Raw genomic sequence first — 19,609 nt, forward strand, 5'->3', positions numbered from 1 at the left:
ACAAGTCCGCGACCATCGACGTCCTCGGCCATGCATCATCTGCCAGTCGCCGACGGATGCAAAGGGAATGCCAAGGAATGGCATGGGATCGTTCCTAAGTGTGCATAAGCGAGTGGAATCACATGAATCATCACTCAGAGTGCGCGTGGGAGCAGCCATTGTCATCGTCTTGGCCATTAGCGCATACAGACATATGCCACTGGCACTCCCACGTACGAGCAAGCCGCTCCAAGGGCTGCACTTTCCCAATGCCGCCTCAAGGAGGATGCGAAAGGGAGGGTGGAGTTCCGAGTGTGTCCTGCCCACGCATGGCCCCCAATTGGGGATGTTGACAGAGCTCTGGACAAATGTGGCATTATTTATGCCATTGATCCGCCGGAACCCCTAAGGGGTGCCCACGAGAGGGAGGAGATGCAGAGAAGTGTTTGGACTCGATAAATAAATCGCAGCATACTCTTCGGCGCTGGCCATAAAGCGCCAGCAACGGGGTGGCAATTCCGAGCGTTTCAAGCAGCAAATGTTTAAGGGGATGCAGAAAGTATTCTCAAATTGGGCATCCTTAGCTGGCATTCCTTTTACCTACGAAGTGTCCCCTTCCAATCACTTGTTCCCCTTGCTTTGGTCTCATTTCAAAGTTCACATTTTCTGCATAATTTGCGAGATTTTGCTGCCAATGCAAATGGGTATCATTGTAGATTAAGTTGTCTTGACCATAAGTTAATTAACTGTGTAAATTGGTTATTAATCGCCGACAGACACCTCCCCCACAGAGCCCCTCCTCCGCACAGACAGCTGTCAATCAGTGTCAGTCATTAGATGTACAAATATTGTTGCATTAATGAATAGATTTCCATAGTTCTCCATCTCCATATCTGTGATTCTTATGGGTTTTCGACTAATTGAGTTGCCAATCAAGAATTCAGCGTTTGCTCTAATGGCACTGGCGTGTGTCCCACTGAAACACAATTAATTACCAAGATATTGCCCATTTGAATAGTACATTTACTCTCTCGCTCTCTCTATACTTTAGGACATTCCACAGAACTCTCACAGCGAACAGAATCACTTGTTTTCGCACCTCGACAGACACAGAGGCGTCGGCCTGGGCTTTGGCTTTGGCTTCGGCATTCGGCATTCGTTGGTTTTTGTTTGGTCAGCGATAAACTGGTTGGGTATTCAGATTTCAACATTTGGCGAGTCAATATGGTTTATTAATTATATTAAATTAACTTTGCTTGTTCCCCGACTCGCATCGATTGTTGAGTACCTGTATCCCCCTACATAATTCATTTCATTTTGCGCTAAACGAAGCTCCCATCCCGCAATCAAATGCAATTATGCAAAACTCAGCTGCCGCTGCCAATGACGGAAGTTATTCGATTGCAATCCGTGTGGGGTATTAATTGCACTTATCTAATCTCAATCGCAATTACAATAACAATTCGAATCCAGTGATCGGTGATCGGTGATCGGTGATCAATGTTGCGGGTGAGCCGTGACTTTGCACGTGGACTGGCGATCAATCTTGGTCGCTCGCTAATAACAGCAATTAGTGCCAAAAGAACACAAAGATATTGAGAAGGGAATACTAATTAGTGAAGCTCTTGGGGGGAAAGTCGAAGTAGGGGATGCCCTCTACCCAGTGCACAAGCTACAACCCATTAAAGATCCATCAATCAGCAGCACCCTCTAGAGTGTCTGTCTGTCTGCCTTTCTTCTCGCATTTCTTTGCCATAAATCCACCGGGAGGAGAAGCCCAAATCACGCGACAACTCTTAAGTGCCGCCTTATCGGGCATTATCGAAGTAGCAATTTGCATATTAAAGCCCCTAAATTTAGTCTAATAGGTTCTAAGTTTGCACTGGCACTGAACGGATATGTGTGTCAATAAAAATTGGGTAATTAATTGCACGCCTCCTGAAACGGATAGCCGCCGTTTGCCCAGCACCCAACAACAGATATGCCCGCGTGTGTGTACTTTTATATAGATCTTTTAACGATCGCATTAACATCAAACGCGCACATTTTATGGTCCGTTCTGTCAACCGACCGATCGATCGATCGATGGATCGTGGCAACAACGAACTTTCGGCACACACTCTCTTCTGCACACGAAGAACCGATGTGGAATGGAACAAACAGACACACTGGCAGAGGGGGAAGGAAGATGCTCTCGGACACTCGTCGTCGGGTCTGCTCGCCCTCAAATTAATATTTATATTTATTATCATTATTTTGTGTAAAACTTGTTCTTGGCCGTTTTGTTCTAAACGTGTTAGAAAGGCTTGGCTGCGGCGGCTATGGCTCGGACTTTGCGAAATGGCACTGGAGAATCGAGAGAAATATATACAAAAGCTAGCAGGCGGCATGGCACACTCTCTGGCTCCACCTCTCAGCCAGCAGTGCCAGTCCCGGTCTCTGGTCTCTGATCTCTGCTCATTCGGACGGAAACATTCAATAAAGACGGCCACGCGCACTGCCACTCAGAAGATATAGAAAGATAGACCCATTCCCATCCAGAATGTCTGAGTTTGCACCTTCGTTAGCCTGCCGGTTCCTGCTTCCGCTGCTGCTGCTGCTGCTGCTGCTGCAGCTGGTCCTGGCCAAGGAGTACAGCTGGTGCGATCCGACGCTCTGCGAGAAGGGTGTGCGGCATGTGGCATGCCGGAACACAGGGGTAACTACAACAGAGGAAGAATAAAAGATTGAGCTTATCCTGATGGATACTTTTGTCGCTCTCCTAGCACTTTGCCAGACGCTGCCAGCCGGACTCCTTCCAGGTGGACATCAGTCGCCACACATCGGACTTCCTGCACGCGCACAACAAGCGGAGGAACTTCCTGGCGCTGGGACGAGTGCCCGGCTACTATCCAGCAGCACGCATGGCCACCATGGTAGGACAGATCCCGTTCCCCTGCAGCTCAGTGTCTCAGTCGAACTCTTTCGCAGGTGTGGGACGATGAGCTGCAGTACTTGTCGCAGCTGAACACCCGAACCTGTATCCTGGACCACGATGACTGCCACAGCACGTACCGCTACGCCAACTCTGGGCAGAATCTGTGCGCAGTGTGGCGCAACCGGAATCCACACGTGAACGTGACCAGCCTGGTGGAGGAGTGCGTCGGGCTGTGGTTCAACGAATGGGATCTGATAGACAACAGCTTCATCGACGCCTTCAAAGTGACGCCCATATTGTGAGTACTTGGAGGAGATGCCAGTTCGGAGCTCATGCGTGTCTCCCTCTCCAACCTTTAGCGAGGACTACGGACACTTTGTGGAGATGAGTGTGGACAAGAACTTCTCGCTGGGCTGCTCCATCATGCGCTTCACGCGGCCCGACTACCCCTCCGTGTACATCTACAACGTTGTCTGCAACTATGCCTCGCTGTACGCCCTGGGGGCGATCGTCTACGAGACGGGCTACCCAGCCTCGCGCTGCTCCACGGGCAAGAGTCCCTTCTATCCGGGACTGTGCTCCACGCGCGAGGAATACGATCCCAACTGGTGATCCTGTGATCCTCAGCTTCCCCTCTAGTTTTACCCCCAGGTCCAACTGCCAAGTATTGAGAAATCCGTAGCTTTACAACACACACAAAAATAAATGATCGCATCGTTCTGTGCCGTTCAACTTCAGCCACTTTGCATAATTTATTTCCAACAAAGTCATCGCCATCCAATCCCATCTTATTCCGTTCCATCCTGACTTTTGACTTGTGACTTCTGACCAGAGTCAGGCTCTGCTCGCGCTGTCATTGCGTAACCACACAAAACAAATAAATTATTCTCGTATAGGACACTACGCTGTAAGAGCAGCAAAACGATTCTACAAAGAAAGCGGCGGCCCACCCCGCTCTCCCCTTCTGCACCCATTCCGAGACTGGTTTGGCACACAAAACTTTCGTTTGTTATTGTCCAAACGCAGATCCATAAAGAGATGCTCGAAGAGTATGCAAATCTCTGCCTTAAGTTGATTTGTGTGCAGAACTTATTGATTTGTTCTTTGTGATTGGAAACCTGTCCCGCCGCCTGTCCCGAGCAGTCGCTAAATACCCGGCACATGCGTCCAACAAAGCAACAAAAGATTTTATTAGCTTCTCTCTGCGGAGCTCACCAATTGGGTCAATGTCAGTGGCGAAGCCCCAGAAGCCTAGACTCCCTCACAGAGTGCCACTGCAGAGTCACTGAACTGCTGCAGTGACGCCCACGCGGAGTCGATTTGCGATGAGTCTGAATGAATGGTGAATGAGAGTTCCCAGAAGCAGAATGCTTAATGTCTATGAGAATGTCCATTAAAAGTATCACCACTGCAATCAGTGGAAAACCTTTTCAACTTTCGTGTTTCTTTGAGCATCTTGAACTCCACCCAACTCCGGGTTTACGACTCCGTTTAATGGGTAGTTTTAGGCCTAGATTTGGCTGGAGCGAACCTTCCAGAGAAGCACTTCCCTTGGACAACTGGCAACCAAAAGGATCCTATCTAAGTAATCGCTAAGCAACCTGTCTAGACAGAACCCGAATGAGAACTAATCAGTTTCGACGCTCTCCACTTTTCGGCTGGCCTGAACTCCACTCAACCCTGGGGCTTTGGCTTTATGGTCGAGTTTTCCTAGAAGTCGTGCGCCGAGTGCGGCGAGTCGTTCGGTGTGAACGCTCTTCAGAGAGCTGGAGATACAGATACGGATACAAAGACAAATGGAAATGATTCATAAAACGTCGCTTGACCTGTCTCAAGCACTGCGGACGGCTGGCTGGTCAGTTGCACCGTCGCTGCGGTTTTCGTGCTGGAAAACAAACAGCAAACGCTGCCAAAAATAAACACCCAAAATTCAATCACAAATTTCTGAATAAATATCGCCTGGGAGGCGGTCAGGATCTGCACTTGCGATTACATTGACAGCCGGAGAACATGGAGCCTGGGAAATACTTTCTGATCTGCTGCAGCGCTCTGCTGCTGCCTCTGACTGCGATTGGACAGCCGCTGTCCTGGTGCGATCCGCAGCTGTGCCCCGCGGGCAAGGTGCACATTGCCTGCAACAACAACGGAGTAAGTGGACAACACTGCCCCTCCCTGATCCCCCACTAACCAAGGAACTAACCTCTTCCCCAGGAGTTCCATGAGAGCTGCTCGAAGGATGCCACCATGGTGAACCTGAAGCCACATCGCGCACTCATCCTGGATGAGCACAACAAGCGGCGCAACTTCATTGCCTCGGGATCCCTGCCGGGCTACTATCCGGCCACTCGGATGGCCACCATGGTGTGGGACGAGGAGCTGGAGTATCTGGCGACGCTCAACCTGAAGACCTGCTACCTGGAGCACGACGACTGCAACCACTCGTACCGCTTCCGCAATCTGGGGCAGAATCTGTGCGGCGTCGATCGCTACCGCAGTGCCCCAATGAACGTGACCAATCTGGTGGAGCAGTCGCTGGGTCTGTGGTTCGGCGAGCACCATGTCATCGACAGCAGCTTCATCGCCGACTTCCGCGTGACCAGCAAACTGTAAGTGGAGCAATCGCTTTCGGTCGCCCTCAGGCACCTAACACTCTCTCCTTTTGTCCCAAGGGAGAAGTACGGCCACTTTGTGGAGACGGTGGTGGACCGGAACACCCACGTGGGCTGTGCCATGATGCGCTTCACCAATCCCAAGTATCCCTTTCTGTACATCTACAACACGGCCTGCAACTATGCCAGCGTCTACGCCATCGGCGTGCCCGTCTACAACGCGGGAGAGCCCGCCTCCGAGTGCCTCACGGGCACCAATCCCCAGTACCCCGCCCTCTGCTCCGTCAAGGAGAAATACAATCCCAACTACAATATATACTAGAACTGAACCATGAACTATGAACCATGAACTCTGAACTCTCTCTCTCTGCTTTGCTTTTGTTTTCACTGCCACCGATCATCTGTTCTGATTGATACGTCAATTTGTGTTTATTGTTTCGTTCCGGCTGCTAAATTTAGCTGGGTGCTAATTTCCAGTTCCGATCGGACAGACAGGCTGGCAGACCGCCAGGCAATAATTTATAAATCTTAACGGAAACAGTACGAAGCGCTGCTCGCACTGTGGTTGTCGACACCGATGGATCTTTGAGTGAGTAAACAGCACTTAAACATAGCAAAAATATCCAAACCAAAGAGATTGTTCAACTCTGTAGTCCGTGCAAAGTGCCACACAAAATGGCAGATCTAAGTCCCTTCCTTAACTTTCCCTTTGCTGAACAAATCGACTCCATCCCAGTGTGCTTTCTCAGTGTTATTTCACTTGCCTGCTGCCTGAGTGCCGCCTGAGTGCTGCTTGCGTGTGAGTGACCGATCCTGCGGCATTCATTACGACACTTTGATTAAATATAATTGCAATCAGCGGATCGCAAATTAGTATTTGATCACTCAGGATCACATTAAAAGGCTGTTAATTAATCAATGAGAGCAGCACCCCCTTCACCCCACCGCAGTCCCTCCACCAGTTGGGAAAACAATACATAAACACTCTGAGTCGTTGAGTCGTTGAGTCGTGGAGTCGTGGAGTCGGGGTGCGGGCATTCTCATCCAGTCAATTGTTGGCAATTTACGGGCGACAGCCTGGAACTGAAACTAGGCCTAGAAGCTGCATGGCGCAGACTCCTATAACTCAGGCCGGCCTCCCTGTGTGGGATTTGCCTGTGGAGCTGACAAGGGATCAGCCACATCACAGCAGCTGGCCCGTGCTCCTCCTGCCGCTGCCCACATGGTGCACAACAGAGTTCCCCTGGCACCTGGCAACTGGCAACTGGGTCTCCCGAATCTCAGCCTGCATCTGTCTCTGACTTTTATCTTGTTTTATCTGCAGCCATGCATCATAAACGAGTTCGCTGCCTGCCGCCGTTCCTGTCCACACAAATCTCTCTCTCTCTCGAGTGCACTCCCACGGACACGACGTTCACATCTCTGTTGGCTGTTTGCCTGTTTGGCTGTTGGTTATGCAAATTCCGATTACGAGGCTTTATCGCCATCAGAATCGGAGATCTGGTGCCCAGCTGCCAAATAAAGATCTCTGCTGGGACAGCTCTTGCATTTATTGGACACCAGGAATGGATAAGGGAATGGGAATGGGAATGGGAATGGCACTGGCATGGGGCCCTACCACCAGATGCCTAGATCGCTGAACAGCTCCTCGGTGGTAGGGAGCTCAAAGTCCTCGTTGACCCACTCGGAGCGTGGCTGGGCGGAGGTTTTCTTCTGTGCTCCAGTCCCAGTCCCAGTCCCTGTCGTAGTGCCAGTGCCATACTCCTTGCGGTAGCCCACGTCCTCGCGTAGATCCTCCTCGTCGTACTCCTCATCGTCCTCCACGGCCTCCAGGGAGCTGCTCATGTTGGACTTGCGCTTGGCTGCTGCCAGTGGCATTCCCTGGTCCCCCAGCATGCGCTGCATGTTGCCAATCTCATCCACTTGCTTGGCCTGCCCTTGCTGCTCTCCCACTGCCACGGGCTGCTCTGCAACGGCGCCACTGGCTGCCGGCTGCGGAGACGAGGCCAGACGCACGATCCGGTCAAAGAGCGTGGCAAAGTGCCGCCTGAAGCGTCCATAGTCGAAGCTCTCCTTGGAGCTATCGGTGGCATCCAGCAGACCGTGCGTCGAAGTCGACTTCGAGCGGGTCAGAGGCCCAAAGTGGTGCAGCATGTCAATGCCGGGCGCCATCGATTCTTCCCAACTCTGCAAAGGGGACACACAATTAATTATAGTGAACAAGTTCGATTTTCCACTCCATTTCCAGTTCACCAGCTCGGTCCAGTCCTCGATGGGAATGCTCAGCACAGAGCCGACAACGTTGACAACGCGCTCCTCCAGGTTCAGGGCCTGAATAATCCATTTGGCAAGCGCCACGGCGCAGTTTAGGTCACAGCGCTGCCTGCAAATCGATAATGAGAGTAAATGGGGAGCGAAGTATGACGACTAGCAGATGCCCTGTACACAGAAAGGGAGGAGAAGGTTCCAGGCAGCCAATAAACTCTCTCCCTCTGGAGTTGGAGGGTATCCGAATAATGATTATTTTAATGGGCAGTGCTGGCAGTGCTCGTAGGTGGCAGTGGGAGAATACCCTAATGGTCTGGCCAATTATCGGACACTCCATGTGCCGCACGCACACCCCGCCCAACACCCACCTGCGCTCGTCCCGCCGTATCTCCACGAGCTTGTCGCCCTCGAGTATCAGCTGGTCGTAGTTCGTCTCGATTTGCATGGTGATGGCCTCCTTGGGCTCCTGCTCCTGCTGCTCCTGCAGCTGCCGCTGGAGGGCCTTGAACTGCAGCCAGAGGTCCTCCAGTTGCTCCTGAGGGAATCGAGAGAGTGATCCAGAGAGCTGTGCCTTCATGGTGGCAATCTTACCGTCTGCTTGCGGATGTTCTGCTGCGTCTCGTGGTGCACATCGACGCGGTGGAGGATGGGCTGGACGGGCAGGAAGGGAGCGGCCATCAGGCGCTCCACGCAGCGGTTGAGCACCCCGCGCTTGGGCTTCTTCTTGTGCATTTTGATGAGGCCAGCGGAGCTGTCCAGCTGCAGCGTCGTCCCCACAATGCGCTCCAGGATCATGGCGAAGGTCTCCACGCAGTCGGACTGAATGCGGATGCGGTTCGAGTTCTTGGCCGCCACCACAGTGATGAGCTCCGACTGCTTGTCCAGCCCGGGGCACAGCAGCTGGAGGCCCAGTGCGTGGGGGGCGGCGTCTGCCTGTCCCTCGAGGAACTCGCCAAAGAAGGTGCCCAGCTTGGGGACGACGTGTCTGCTGGTGATGCTGTACGTCAGCTTGATGCCTGCCGCCTTCTGCGGCTGACACACGCGATAGAACATGGCCAGGGGCAGGTGGGCGCTCTGCTGAATGACTCGGGGAATGCCCTGCGGATGACATCGCGAGGAGGATTAGGGTCCTGCAGTGTCCTGCTGCGTCCTGCTGCCATCAGACTCACCCTGGGCGTCACAAAGGAGGCGACCACCTCCACCTTGGTGCTGTGGATGTGCAGCAGTTCGGCGATGTAGAAGTCCAGCTTCAGCTCCTGGCTGGTGCCAGCGGACACGTCCACAAAGCTCATGGTGTCCTGGCTGCAGCGAACGCCGCTGGGGGTGTGGAAAACCAGCTGCAGCTCGGCCAGATCCGCCTTGACCTTGAACCGCAGCAGTCCCTTGGCCGAGGGCAGCTCCTTGACGGCCACGTCGGCGGGCACGTCCAGCAGGAGGGTGTCCAGATCGTCGGAGACCTCCGCCTGGATGCTGAAGCTGAGTCGCACCTGATCCGCCGCCTGCTGGTTGAGGGCGTCCATGTCGCGCACGTCCACCGCCTCCTTTATCTCGTCCTCCAGCTGCTGCAGCTCCTTGTGCGCCTGGGCAAAGCTCAGCTCCTCAATGTTCAGCGGCTGCACCTGGAACGTGAAGGGCTCGGCACCCAGGTAGCCCACCTCCAGCTGCCCCTTGGCCCCGAGCGTCACAATGCCCCCGGCCAGGCCCTGCATGTTGGAGCGTTGAATGGCCACCGGAGCGGGCGACTGGTTCGGCCACTGGGCTGCCCAAATGATGTTCGCCTCCTCGTAGACGTGCAGCTTTGAAGAGTCCGAAACGATGGCAGTGATGAGGCGGGCGCCTGGCTCTGAAACCGATACATATTTGATGGAGTGGTTGCTCTCCGGCTGAGGACCAAGGCTTACCCCAGTAATAGCCCACGACGAAGCTGTGGAAACACTTTGGCGCGTAGTCCAGCTTCAGCATAAAGATGAACTTGCCATTGTCGTCCAGGGCGATGAAGTTCCGCTCGCCGAGGATCATGATGTAGGAGCAGTTGCTGCGGGAAAAGGGAAGGCATCACGGGATGGGACTCACTTCGGTTTGCGAGGAGTACTCACTCCTTTACTTGGACCACTCGCATGTCGACAATGCCCTCGCCCACGCCCTGCGTCCAGGTGGGCTGGTAGCTGCTCTTGGTGACCAGCGAGTGGGACAGATCCTGGTAGCTGAAGCACTGCAGGTGCCAGGTGGCACTGAACCGGAAGAAGCTGTCGGTGCGCTCGCAATAGGCCACGGGAGCCGGCAGGGCGCGGTGGCCGGGGAAGCGGCACTCGTACGAGATGCCATCCTGTTCGTAGAAGGTCAAGGTGCCATCCAGGTGCACCACGCAAAAGAACTCGCGTCCCTTCACCTGCCCAAAGTGGCCCTGGCACAGGCCAAAGGCCACCCGCGGGAACTTGTGCTCCGCCTGCAGCTGCAGCCGCAGCTGTGCGCCGTGCTCCGCCAGTCCACCGATGGCCTGGACATTGTAGATGGCAATGGCGTTGGGCAGGAGCACGCCCAGCTGGTTGGTGTTCTCGTTTCGCACATTCCTGCAACGGATGGGGATGGGGATGGGGATGGGTTACTCCATGTTCTTCGACCCTCGACTGGGAGGGAACTCACCCGCTGAACTTTCCAGCATACAGGCCAAGGATTGGGGACGCCATCTGCGTCTCCAGCAGCAGGTCGGTGGCATCGTAGCCCCGCCTGTGCGGGTAGTAGATGCTCAGCTGCCCCGTCTGGGAGCCCACTATGATGTAGTCCTTCTCCTGGGCCTCCAGGCCAAAGCGGGCGCACAGCAGGCTGGCCACGTCGTATTGCTCTCCGGCATCGGCGCACTGGGCAGACCACCAGCTGCACACATTGAACAGCGACATGATTGCCGTGGACTTACTCTCTCGACTGAGCGCAGGAGTCATTGTCATTGCCAGTGTTGTGGCAGGATTGGACGTTGCCATGGCCACCATTCAAACAGCTGGCTGTCATGGCAGCGGCTCCTGCAGGACAGGACAGGACACACGCTTCGAAGGTAACTCCCTCAGTTCGTAGAGCACAAACACCTGTTGTCAGTCGGTACACAACATTTATCGACATTCTACATAAGTTTTACATGCTACGCTATTTGGGGTTCTAGCACTGGCTATGTACATTTAGCCAATGCCACAACCACAACCGCGCCTTTGAAAATTAAATTCAAAATTTAAAACCATAGAGTCGAGGCTGCCAGTACCAAATTTTATGATTTGTGTAAATGAAATTTTCCTAATGAAAAATATTCCATCACCATCTTTATGTTTTCAACAACTATTACCATCCTGCGGAAGACGAGTTCGGAAGCTTCTGTCCGAATCTTTGATTACTGTTTAGATGGATGACAGAAACGCCATCATTTTGTGCTTATCTTCCCTCTCAAATATGTGTAGGGCATTACATGCTTGACAAACACGAGCCTGACCTTCACATGCGATATATTGGGGGTCAGACAGTACACCTTCCACCTTCAGTGGAGGGCATGCCAGCCTGCGGTAAAGATAGGAGCTTCAACTGGAAACCGTATCAGTCTCAGACTGAGACACTTGCACACATTCTTCGTGTATGTGTATGAATGCTCCGTCCTACGTCTACCCGCCAGCCCATTGATAGTGTTCACGTGCTGGCGGGGAAGGCGTCGCCGTCAGCATGGTCGGCCGATGGAGATAGCATCGTCTGCCTCCGTAGCTATGGCACCCACGAGAGCTTTTCGATGTCTCCGTCGTAGTCGTGGTCGGGCATCTGGGTAGCCGTATGTACATATGTACATATTTATGTAGGTGTTTTCATGTGGGTGGTGAGCTGCACGCAGCAGCGGCGTGCTATCGTGTCCGTGGTCGTATCTGTGCCGCCGGACAAGCTCTACGGAGAGTCGGATATATACCTGCTCTACGCGTACTTTGTATCATTTACAAACGGCGTGATAACGCGCTTTGCTTTCGTGAGAAATGCCGAATTTATAATTGGGGAATGTGATTGGGAGCCAAGGTCATTTGTAGGTCCATCCGTTTCATGCGGGTCTCGTGGCGTATAAATAGCCGTGGTCTCTTCTTGCTCAATTGCGCAAGTGATACTGACCTTACCCATTGCCCATGTCGCCCCATGACGTCTCTGTAGCTGTATCTACTCGAGCCCACAAGTGCTCCGTCTGCTTTCTGTCTGCTGCGTCTCTCGGCAGTGACGTTGACCGATCAAGAGCTGGACAAGCGGCGCACAAGATGGTTCTGCCGCCAGAGTGATTCATTCATGAATTGAATTCGCATTCCCCACTGGATCTACGGCAGTGATCTACTGCGTAGAGCAGTTGTGAAATTATGCTGCTTATCAGCAGGGGCACGGGCACGGGCATGGGCACGGCCACTGTGCAGGAAACTGCCGCAATGGAAATCCACGGAAGAGTCACCGCTTCGACCTCCGTTCCACCCATGTTGGAGAGTGCCGCTCTCGGGCAGCAGCGGCACTATCAGCACTCGGCCGAGCGCACCTAATTGAATAGAGCGCGAAACAATCAGCAATCAGAAATATCATTCGGCGCTCAGTTACAAAGCGCACACCCAAGACACTCGACGTGGGGCTCATCGCAAATCGGAATTTGGCGGCACGAGAGTATCTTGTATCTGGTATCTGGGTGCGAGATTCACAAACGACTTGCTGGCCAATTAGCTGGCTAAACACTCGAGAGCCACAGGGGCGCGGCGTGGCACAATTACAACAGCTGTTGGTGGGCCGAGTTCCGAGAACGGAGAACCGAACACGCCGAACACGATTTCCGAGCGGCAAGGCAAGGCAAGCACATTGTAGCATTGCATATTGCACTGAAAGCTGCCGTGTGCCGTGCCAAAAAGCTGCACCTGCACTTGCACAGTGCACTCTGCCAGCAAACGAGACGGACCGGACAGAGCGAACGGAGGAGCTACTTAGTGGCGCAGCAGGAAAGGGTTTCGCTTCCAGTATCAGCATCAGCATTAGCCACAGCTTCGGCATCAGCAACAGCAACAGCATCGGAATAGCAATAGCAATAGCCAGCAGGCAAACGGTAAGCAGCTCAATACCCGATTCGCCCTGGCTGAGTGCGGACGCGCGGACTGCCGTCGACGCGAAAAGTGACTCAAACTCTGATGTAATCATTTTCTGTTACGCCCGCTAAATACATATGTTCTGAACATATTCCGAACTCGGCATTCTCCCAGTTGTGGTCCGTCGTATTCGTTGTGGAATTTCTTCAGGTTTTGCGCTTCACTGTCTACTGTCGAAACGCTTTCGGCCTGGAACTCTTAAGGTAAAATCCGCCACCCGATTCCGAGAAGCGTTTCGTCTGGATCACATCTGTTCAGTGTCTGTGCCTGTCCGTGGCCAAAGTGGGTCTCCAGTGTTTTAGCCCTACAGCTGGGTCTGTGTCTAGTCCCCATCCATGGCGAAGTATTGATTTGACATACTAAAAATTCGGTTATTCGCGATGGAACTTCCAGAGCGAGAGAGAGAGAGCGCGACGAAAGTGAAAAGTTTGCGCCAAAGCTCTGGCCAAAGCTGTTGCTTGTTCAGAGTGGGAGAGGCGTGTATCTATGCTGGGAGAGAGCTTTCGTTTTCGTGCGCTCAGTCAGCTGGCCGTTGGAGTGGGATGCAAGCAAGAGCGGGAGAGCGGAACATGCAATACGAGAAATACTCAAACAAATACATTTTTGCAATAATCTCGAATGCTTCTCCGATCTTTTGGCAGCACAAGCAACAATCTAACGGAACTCCCTGAGCGATGTCTTCGCGGATGTTCAAGTTCGGCGTGACTGCCACCAGTGCAGCCGTGGGCTCTGTGCTGGCCGCCTGGAGCCTCGACCACTGGAACACCCCCCGCGTGGTGAACAATGCTGCGGTCGCACCGCCAAAGAGGAAGCGCACACTGCCGATGCGGTCGGAGCAGATCAAGTCCCTGATGAGCGGCGAGGAGTTCGATGTGCTGATCATCGGCGGCGGAGCCACTGGCGCCGGATGTGCCCTCGACTCGGTGACACGAGGTGAGTCCAAATTCCGAGGCACATCTAAAACGACTCCTCTGACACTCTCCTCTGCACAGGTCTGAAGACGGCTTTGGTGGAGCTGGACGATTTCGCTAGCGGCACCTCGTCGCGCTCCACGAAGCTCATCCACGGCGGAGTGCGGTACCTGCAGAAGGCCATTCTGGGCGTAAGTTCATCGCTCAGCACAATCATCCATCCCGTAGAGAGCTAATCGGTGTCCTCCCTCCATTTCCGCTTCCACAGCTAGACCTAGAGCAGTACCGGATGGTGAAGGAGGCTCTGCAGGAGCGCGCCACCATGCTCGAATCGGCGCCCCACTTGACCCATCCGCTGCCCATCATGCTGCCCGTTTACACGTAAATGCACCCGAAACGGCGTCCATCATCCCCCCAGCCACTAATCCCAACCCACTGATCTCTCCCGCAGGTGGTGGCAGGTGCCGTACTACTGGGTGGGCATCAAGGCCTACGATTTGGTGGCGGGCGACCGCAACGTGAAGAGCTCCTACTACCTGTCCAAGAAGGACGCCCTGGAGCTATTCCCCATGCTCAAGAAGGACAAGCTGTGCGGCGCCATCGTCTACTACGACGGGCAGCAGGACGACGCCCGCATGTGCCTGGCAGTGGCCTTGACGGCCGCCCGGCACGGCGCCACCGTCTGCAACCACGTGGAGGTGAAGGAGCTGCTGAAAAAGGACGACGGCTCCGGCAAGCAGGTGCTGTGTGGTGCCAAGGTCAAGGACCATATCTCCGGCAAGGAGTTCACTGTGAAGGCCAAGTGCGTCGTGAACGCTGCCGGCCCCTTCACGGACTCCATCCGCAAGATGGACAATCCCACGGTGAAGAGCATCTGCTGCCCCAGCTCCGGCGTGCACATCGTACTGCCCGGCTACTACAGCCCCGACCAGATGGGCCTGCTCGATCCCTCGACCTCCGACGGACGCGTCATCTTCTTCCTGCCCTGGCAGCGGCAGACGATCGCCGGCACCACCGACCTGCCCTGCGAGATCACCCACAGCCCCATTCCCACCGAGGACGAGATTCAGTTCATCCTGAAGGAGATCAAGAACTACCTGAACGCGGACGTGGAGGTGCGCCGCGGCGACGTCCTGTCCGCCTGGAGCGGCATCCGGCCCCTGGTCTCCGACCCCAACAAGGACGACACCCAGTCCCTCGCCCGTAACCACATCGTCCACGTCAGCCCCTCCAATCTCATCACCATTGCCGGCGGCAAGTGGACAACATATCGCGCCATGGCCGAGCACACCATCGACGCGGCCATCAAGGGTAGGCATTGCCATCCATCCATCCTTTCTGTTCCTTTGATCCCCGATTAATGATAACATCTCTGTCCCTCCCTTTGCGTGTAGCCTGCAATCTGAAGCCCGAGAGGGAGGAGGCCGTCACCTCGTACCTGAAGATCGAGGGCGGCCAGGGCTGGACACCGACCATGTACATCCGCCTGGTGCAGGACTTCGGCTTGGAGTGCGAGGTGGCCCAGCATCTGGCCAAGTCGTACGGCGACCGCGCCTTTGCCGTCTCCAAGATGGCCTCGCTGACGGGTAAGCGCTGGCCCATCATCGGCAACCGCATCCACCCCGAGTTCCCCTACATCGACGCCGAGATCCGCTACGGCGTGCGGGAATATGCCTGCTCGGCCATCGACATGATCGCCCGCCGGCTGCGACTGGCCTTCCTCAACGTGCAGGCTGCTCAGGAGGCGCTGCCCGTGATCGTGGACATTATGGCCGAGGAGCTGCATTGGTCCAAGGAAGAGAAGGAGCGCCAGATCAAGGCGGCCACCGAGTTCCTGGCCAACGAGATGGGACACTCGGTCAACCGCACATCCAAGGAGCGCATACCCATCAAGCTGTCCAAGGAGGAGATCCAGACCTACATCAAGCGCTTCCAGCTGATCGACAAGGACAAGAAGGGCTATGTCTCCATCAACGACATTCGTCGCGGCCTCAAGACCTTCGGCGAGGGCGACGTCTCCGGCGAGCAGCTGCACGAGATCCTCCGCGAGATCGATACCAACATGAACGGCCAGGTGGAGCTCGACGAGTATCTACAGGTGCGTCTCTCAGTCTCACACTCACACTCACGCTCAAACTCTTTCAATTTTTATTATTGTTGGTGGATATAACCAGTGTCTAATGTTAAAAATCGATTTAAATGCTGCAGATGATGTCCGCGATCAAGACGGGCGATGTGGCCTACTCCCGGTTCGCCCGCATGGCCGAGCTGGAGGAGCAGAAGCAGGAGGCTGCCAGTCTCAAGCAGAAGATCAGCGTGGACCGCTCCGGCGGCGGCTTGTAAGCAGCGAGCGACTTAAGAACGACAACGACGACGCCCCCAGTCCAGACAGTCACCACCTTCTAGAGCAACGTTTTAGGTTTAAGATCGGAGAACGAACTTCTTTTCATTTTGCTGTTAATAAAACTCTTTCAACTCTCACGCCGCTCGCACTGCTACTCCTCCTCCACTTCCATGTCTAGCCCAAGTTGCAGAACGATGCCGAGTCGACGTACGGCTTCAGCTTCGAGTTGGTTGCAGTTTCCGACTGGGATCCGCTTGCCTTCGGCTTGGTTTCGCTTGCCTTCTTTTTGACACCCAACTGGGGCTTGGGCATTACAATTCCCTTCTCACTTGCAGCAATCGAGCCAGCATGCTCCTTCGTCTTTTTCTTGCTTTGACTTTCCTCTTCCACAGTTTTCTTTAGGTTGAGGTTCGGGTTCGAAGCAGAACCCGGCGGCGAAGGAAGCAAAGAAGTGGAATCTTTCTTTTTAGCACCCAACTGGAGATTGGCTGTTGAGATTTCCAGTTGAGTTGTAGAACCCTTCGCTTTAGGTTTGCACTCGGTCTGAGTTTCCACAGTTTTCTTCTCGCACACCTCGGAACTGAGTTTGGGCTTCGGCTGGGCAGGCTTTTTCTCTATGCCCCGTTGCTCGCGGTTACCTTTGGGAAGAGAGAGAGAGAGAGAGGAGACGGATATTAAAGTTTCAACTCGATCCAAAAGGGGGTTTCGTTTGCGCACTGAAGGAGCTGTGCATGTTTTCCTTGATGTCATCCGTGAGGTTGCCGGCTGCCCTGTGGAAACGGTACTCGCCCTTCGACACACAGTTGAACATTTCCGCGCGTTGGTTGCAGCTCAGGTCGCCAATCATATTCAGTTTGGGGTCCCAGAAGAATAGGATCCTGCCCTTGTTCGGAGTCAGCGAATTGGCCAGCTTGTTCATCATCTAAAAGGAGCATTAGGGAGCGAGAGTGAAAGAGTCAGTGGGATGCAATGGCATACCTCAATGAAGATCTCATGGAGGGGACTCTGCCAGTAGCTGCGATCCCGCTTGGTGACCTCCCAGAGGAATACTGTCTTGATGAAGTAGCTCTTCAGATTGCCCAGGTTCTGCTTGGTGTCGCGGAACTTCTTCAGCAGCCGCACGGCGCTCTTCAGGTTGCCCTTGTCCTTGAGCAGTTCATGCTCGGCGTCGTAGTAGGAGGCCCGGAAGGATATGTTGTCGGTCTGGGGCGGCTTCAAGGGTTTGGGAATCGCATCCCAATGCGTGGTGTGGCCAAAATGTGCCTTCTGCTGGGCAACAAGGATGCTCTGCGCGGCAGTCAGCTTGATGGCCGGCACAAAGTCCACGGAGTACTTGTAGGGCCCCTCCACGTAGATGGTGTGCGCTGGCCCTGACTTCTTGTACTTCAACTTGGAGATCGACTTGCTCACCTCGATCTTGTTATCCATCTTGTTCAGCGCCTGAGTCATTAGGCTCTGCAGCCAGTTCTGTAGCCTGTCCTCTAGGAGCAAGTTCTTTCCGTTGACCATCTTCTGGAGTTGCCCGTAGATAACACTTTCCTTCTCCCTGATGGCCTCCATCACCTTTGTCATATCGAGAGTCACGTTCCCTGCGTTAGTTGGATTGGACAGAATCAGTTTATCTTTTTAGGGAGATGTCTCTCGAGACTCACCTGGGCGACTGGGGTCCGGCCTCACAATGATTTTGTCATTCTGGGGAAACACCAAATGAATCACCAAGTCAAACTCATCCGGCATGGACACCTTCAGATTGTCGCCATAGCTTCCTGGGAGGGGGAAAATGCACCCAACGATTGAGTAACCGTGCAAACACTTTGACCCTATCTAATCAGATAATCGAACTTTTCCTGGAATCTACTGGCGTTTCCTCACACAGTCTGGAAAAACTCTACTGAAACCCTTCCTTCATCAAACATTTTATGGCCCGAGTCTTATCTTTAGATTTGCACATATACCTACACATGTGAAATCATACCACGTTCTTGTCACAGATCCCAAATGGATTTTCAATGTTTCCCAGCATAGAGAGAGAGTCTCGGACACACGGAAATGTTTAAATCTACTCACAACGAAGACGCGGCAGACGTCCCAAATGCACCTGTATCTACAGCAGTGGTTTTCCCGCACAAATGAAGACCGCTTTGTGGCTGTACTAGTAGTTACCTCCCAGGGTGGATCCCTTGAGCAGCTTGCCCAGTTCTGCCTTCCACAGGGAGTAGAGCTTGTTCCGCAGCTCGCTGTAGTGCTCGGTGTATTTCTGTCGGTGTTGGTCGAAGTTGATTAGTTCGCGGTTGAACTTGTTTAAAGTATCTTCCAGATTCATTGCCATGACGGCTTCGCTCCCCAGTCGCCGAGCGGAGTGCTCTCTGAATTATTGTTGTGTTGTGTCTGATGTAAAAATCACAGCTTGCGAAATTAAAGTAAAATTCCACTCGGTAGTCTCCGTTCTGTTGTTTTCTCTGCCGTGGCGTCCGCAGGATTGAATGAACAACGAAGCTTTGGGCTCGAGAACTTCCGTCTTTCGGCTGGAAGTGCTGATCGTGCACTCGTGCTCAATCTCTCTGGAATTGCTGAAAGAGAGAGAAGAAATGAGAGTCACTCTTTGAAATAAGTTGTTTGCAGGGCCCATAAGTACAAATAAACATTGCGTCGAGCCGCCTATGGGAAACTAAACACTTCCGTCGATTCGTCCAGCGATCCAGCGGAATGAATGTGCCGACTCGCTGAATTCCCGAGAAATATAAAATGCACATATCGTAAATCAATTCATCATATCATAAAATGCAATTTCAAGAATATTTATTGATCGTTTATGTTTAGTTTAAGTGGTATTCATATTGGATTTCATTTAGCGCTTTGCATTTGCAGAATCAAGAGGGAACAATCATAATTCATTGATCCATAATCTTTATGTATCGTATCGTATCGGTTTTGTCTGCGTTTTCTTTTTCATTTTTTTGGGTTTCATTACATCTTGCATGTTTGGGTAGGTATGTATCTGGCATATGGTATCTGTATACTATTACTAGGGAGTTGCAAAATACATATGTTACAATAACAATCAAAAGAACGATCGATAGTTGTTGGTACGTTATGTAGGTAGTAATCGAGACAAAGATAAATGTAAATGTAGTTTAACAAAGGCATAGGCCAATAAAGCATAGAGTTTGTTTCCTGTGAATATTAGTTCTCAACTAATGTGTGTGATGCACGAATGGGGAGGGGGGATTTGGGGGCGGGGAATGGTCAGATCTAATTGAAACCACTTGCAGCATATGCAGCATTGCATTGTTGGATTCCAAGCGGACTCCGAGCTCTGTTTCCATTCTGTGTGTGAGTGTGTTTGTCCATTGAAAATAGAAAATTCCCCAAAACCACAGATGGGCCTGCGTCTGGCCATGTTTCATGTTCCATCTGACTCAAAGTTAGCTGAAGCTGCAGCTGCAGCTGCCATG

At 53.1% G+C, this 19,609-nt stretch overlaps 5 protein-coding genes across 7 annotated transcripts in view; 3 read left to right on the forward strand and 2 right to left on the reverse strand.

The window, feature by feature from the left end:
- Positions 1-2,381: 2,381 nt before the first annotated feature.
- Positions 2,382-3,610, forward strand: LOC117891893 (antigen 5 like allergen Cul n 1). The gene is made up of 4 exons (XM_034797696.1): positions 2,382-2,677; positions 2,745-2,894; positions 2,950-3,194; positions 3,256-3,610. Exons 1-4 carry the CDS (start codon positions 2,522-2,524, stop codon positions 3,506-3,508), a joined length of 804 nt encoding a protein of 267 aa, XP_034653587.1. The 5' UTR covers positions 2,382-2,521; the 3' UTR covers positions 3,509-3,610.
- Positions 3,611-4,862: 1,252 nt separating this feature from the next.
- Positions 4,863-5,841, forward strand: LOC117891894 (antigen 5 like allergen Cul n 1). Its single transcript, XM_034797697.1, has 3 exons — positions 4,863-5,044; positions 5,108-5,502; positions 5,566-5,841. Exons 1-3 carry the CDS (start codon positions 4,907-4,909, stop codon positions 5,825-5,827), a joined length of 795 nt encoding a protein of 264 aa, XP_034653588.1. The 5' UTR covers positions 4,863-4,906; the 3' UTR covers positions 5,828-5,841.
- Positions 5,842-7,037: 1,196 nt separating this feature from the next.
- LOC117891882 (protein PTHB1) lies at positions 7,038-10,822 on the reverse strand. Its single transcript, XM_034797676.1, has 8 exons — positions 10,417-10,822; positions 9,870-10,343; positions 9,675-9,808; positions 8,943-9,616; positions 8,365-8,871; positions 8,142-8,308; positions 7,759-7,888; positions 7,038-7,692 (listed from the first exon to the last, which is right to left on the reverse strand). Exons 1-8 carry the CDS (start codon positions 10,758-10,760, stop codon positions 7,120-7,122), a joined length of 3,003 nt encoding a protein of 1,000 aa, XP_034653567.1. The 5' UTR covers positions 10,761-10,822; the 3' UTR covers positions 7,038-7,119.
- A 1,562-nt stretch (positions 10,823-12,384) lies between these two features.
- On the forward strand, positions 12,385-16,291 carry LOC117891886 (glycerol-3-phosphate dehydrogenase, mitochondrial). 2 transcript variants are annotated; one of them, XM_034797684.1, is made up of 7 exons: positions 12,385-12,407; positions 13,539-13,832; positions 13,892-14,001; positions 14,079-14,191; positions 14,262-15,121; positions 15,205-15,908; positions 16,019-16,160. In XM_034797684.1, the coding sequence occupies exons 2-7, from the start codon at positions 13,574-13,576 to the stop codon at positions 16,151-16,153; spliced, it is 2,181 nt and encodes a 726-aa protein (XP_034653575.1). In that variant the 5' UTR covers positions 12,385-12,407; positions 13,539-13,573; the 3' UTR covers positions 16,154-16,160. The 2 variants fall into 2 exon arrangements, with proteins under 2 accessions (XP_034653575.1, XP_034653574.1); XM_034797683.1 differs by lacking the exon at positions 12,385-12,407 and adding an exon at positions 12,474-12,859 and having other exon boundaries at positions 13,541-13,832; positions 16,019-16,291.
- A 1-nt stretch (position 16,292) lies between these two features.
- Positions 16,293-19,609, reverse strand: part of LOC117891889 — a 61,660-nt gene continuing 58,343 nt past the window's right edge. Inside the window, exons 2-6 of one of the 2 annotated variants that reach the window (XM_034797690.1) lie at positions 18,318-18,724; positions 17,807-17,920; positions 17,133-17,743; positions 16,872-17,076; positions 16,293-16,792 (exon numbers count right to left, since the gene is read on the reverse strand). In XM_034797690.1, the coding sequence (XP_034653581.1) occupies positions 16,329-16,792; positions 16,872-17,076; positions 17,133-17,743; positions 17,807-17,920; positions 18,318-18,483 (1,560 nt within the window). In that variant the 5' untranslated portion in view covers positions 18,484-18,724 and the 3' untranslated portion in view covers positions 16,293-16,328. Of the gene's footprint in view, positions 16,793-16,871; positions 17,077-17,132; positions 17,744-17,806; positions 17,921-18,317; positions 18,788-19,609 lie in introns of those variants that run through there. The other variant, XM_034797689.1, reaches the window with a different exon arrangement.

The sequence above is a fragment of the Drosophila subobscura genome, chromosome E, assembly GCF_008121235.1.
Source record: "Drosophila subobscura isolate 14011-0131.10 chromosome E, UCBerk_Dsub_1.0, whole genome shotgun sequence".
NCBI classification, from domain to species: domain Eukaryota; kingdom Metazoa; phylum Arthropoda; class Insecta; order Diptera; family Drosophilidae; genus Drosophila; species Drosophila subobscura.

Excerpts from the sequence above, each read along its gene's own strand:
- LOC117891893 (XM_034797696.1), top strand. The coding sequence starts at position 2,522 with ATGTCTGAGTTTGCACCTTCGTTAGCCTGCCGGTTCCTGCTTCCGCTG. Across the intron at positions 2,678-2,744 it reads TGGCATGCCGGAACACAGGG|CACTTTGCCAGACGCTGCCA; the intron begins GTAACTACAACA and ends TCGCTCTCCTAG. Across the intron at positions 3,195-3,255 it reads TTCAAAGTGACGCCCATATT|CGAGGACTACGGACACTTTG; the intron begins GTGAGTACTTGG and ends TCCAACCTTTAG.
- LOC117891894 (XM_034797697.1), top strand. The coding sequence starts at position 4,907 with ATGGAGCCTGGGAAATACTTTCTGATCTGCTGCAGCGCTCTGCTGCTG. Across the intron at positions 5,045-5,107 it reads TTGCCTGCAACAACAACGGA|GAGTTCCATGAGAGCTGCTC; the intron begins GTAAGTGGACAA and ends CCTCTTCCCCAG. Across the intron at positions 5,503-5,565 it reads TTCCGCGTGACCAGCAAACT|GGAGAAGTACGGCCACTTTG; the intron begins GTAAGTGGAGCA and ends TTTTGTCCCAAG.
- LOC117891882 (XM_034797676.1), bottom strand. The coding sequence starts at position 10,760 with ATGGTGGCCATGGCAACGTCCAATCCTGCCACAACACTGGCAATGACA. Across the intron at positions 8,872-8,942 it reads CCTCCTTTGTGACGCCCAGG|GGCATTCCCCGAGTCATTCA; the intron begins GTGAGTCTGATG and ends TGTCATCCGCAG. Across the intron at positions 8,309-8,364 it reads AGAACATCCGCAAGCAGACG|GAGCAACTGGAGGACCTCTG; the intron begins GTAAGATTGCCA and ends CGATTCCCTCAG.
- LOC117891886 (XM_034797684.1), top strand. The coding sequence starts at position 13,574 with ATGTCTTCGCGGATGTTCAAGTTCGGCGTGACTGCCACCAGTGCAGCC. Across the intron at positions 14,002-14,078 it reads TGCAGAAGGCCATTCTGGGC|CTAGACCTAGAGCAGTACCG; the intron begins GTAAGTTCATCG and ends CCGCTTCCACAG. Across the intron at positions 14,192-14,261 it reads ATCATGCTGCCCGTTTACAC|GTGGTGGCAGGTGCCGTACT; the intron begins GTAAATGCACCC and ends TCTCTCCCGCAG.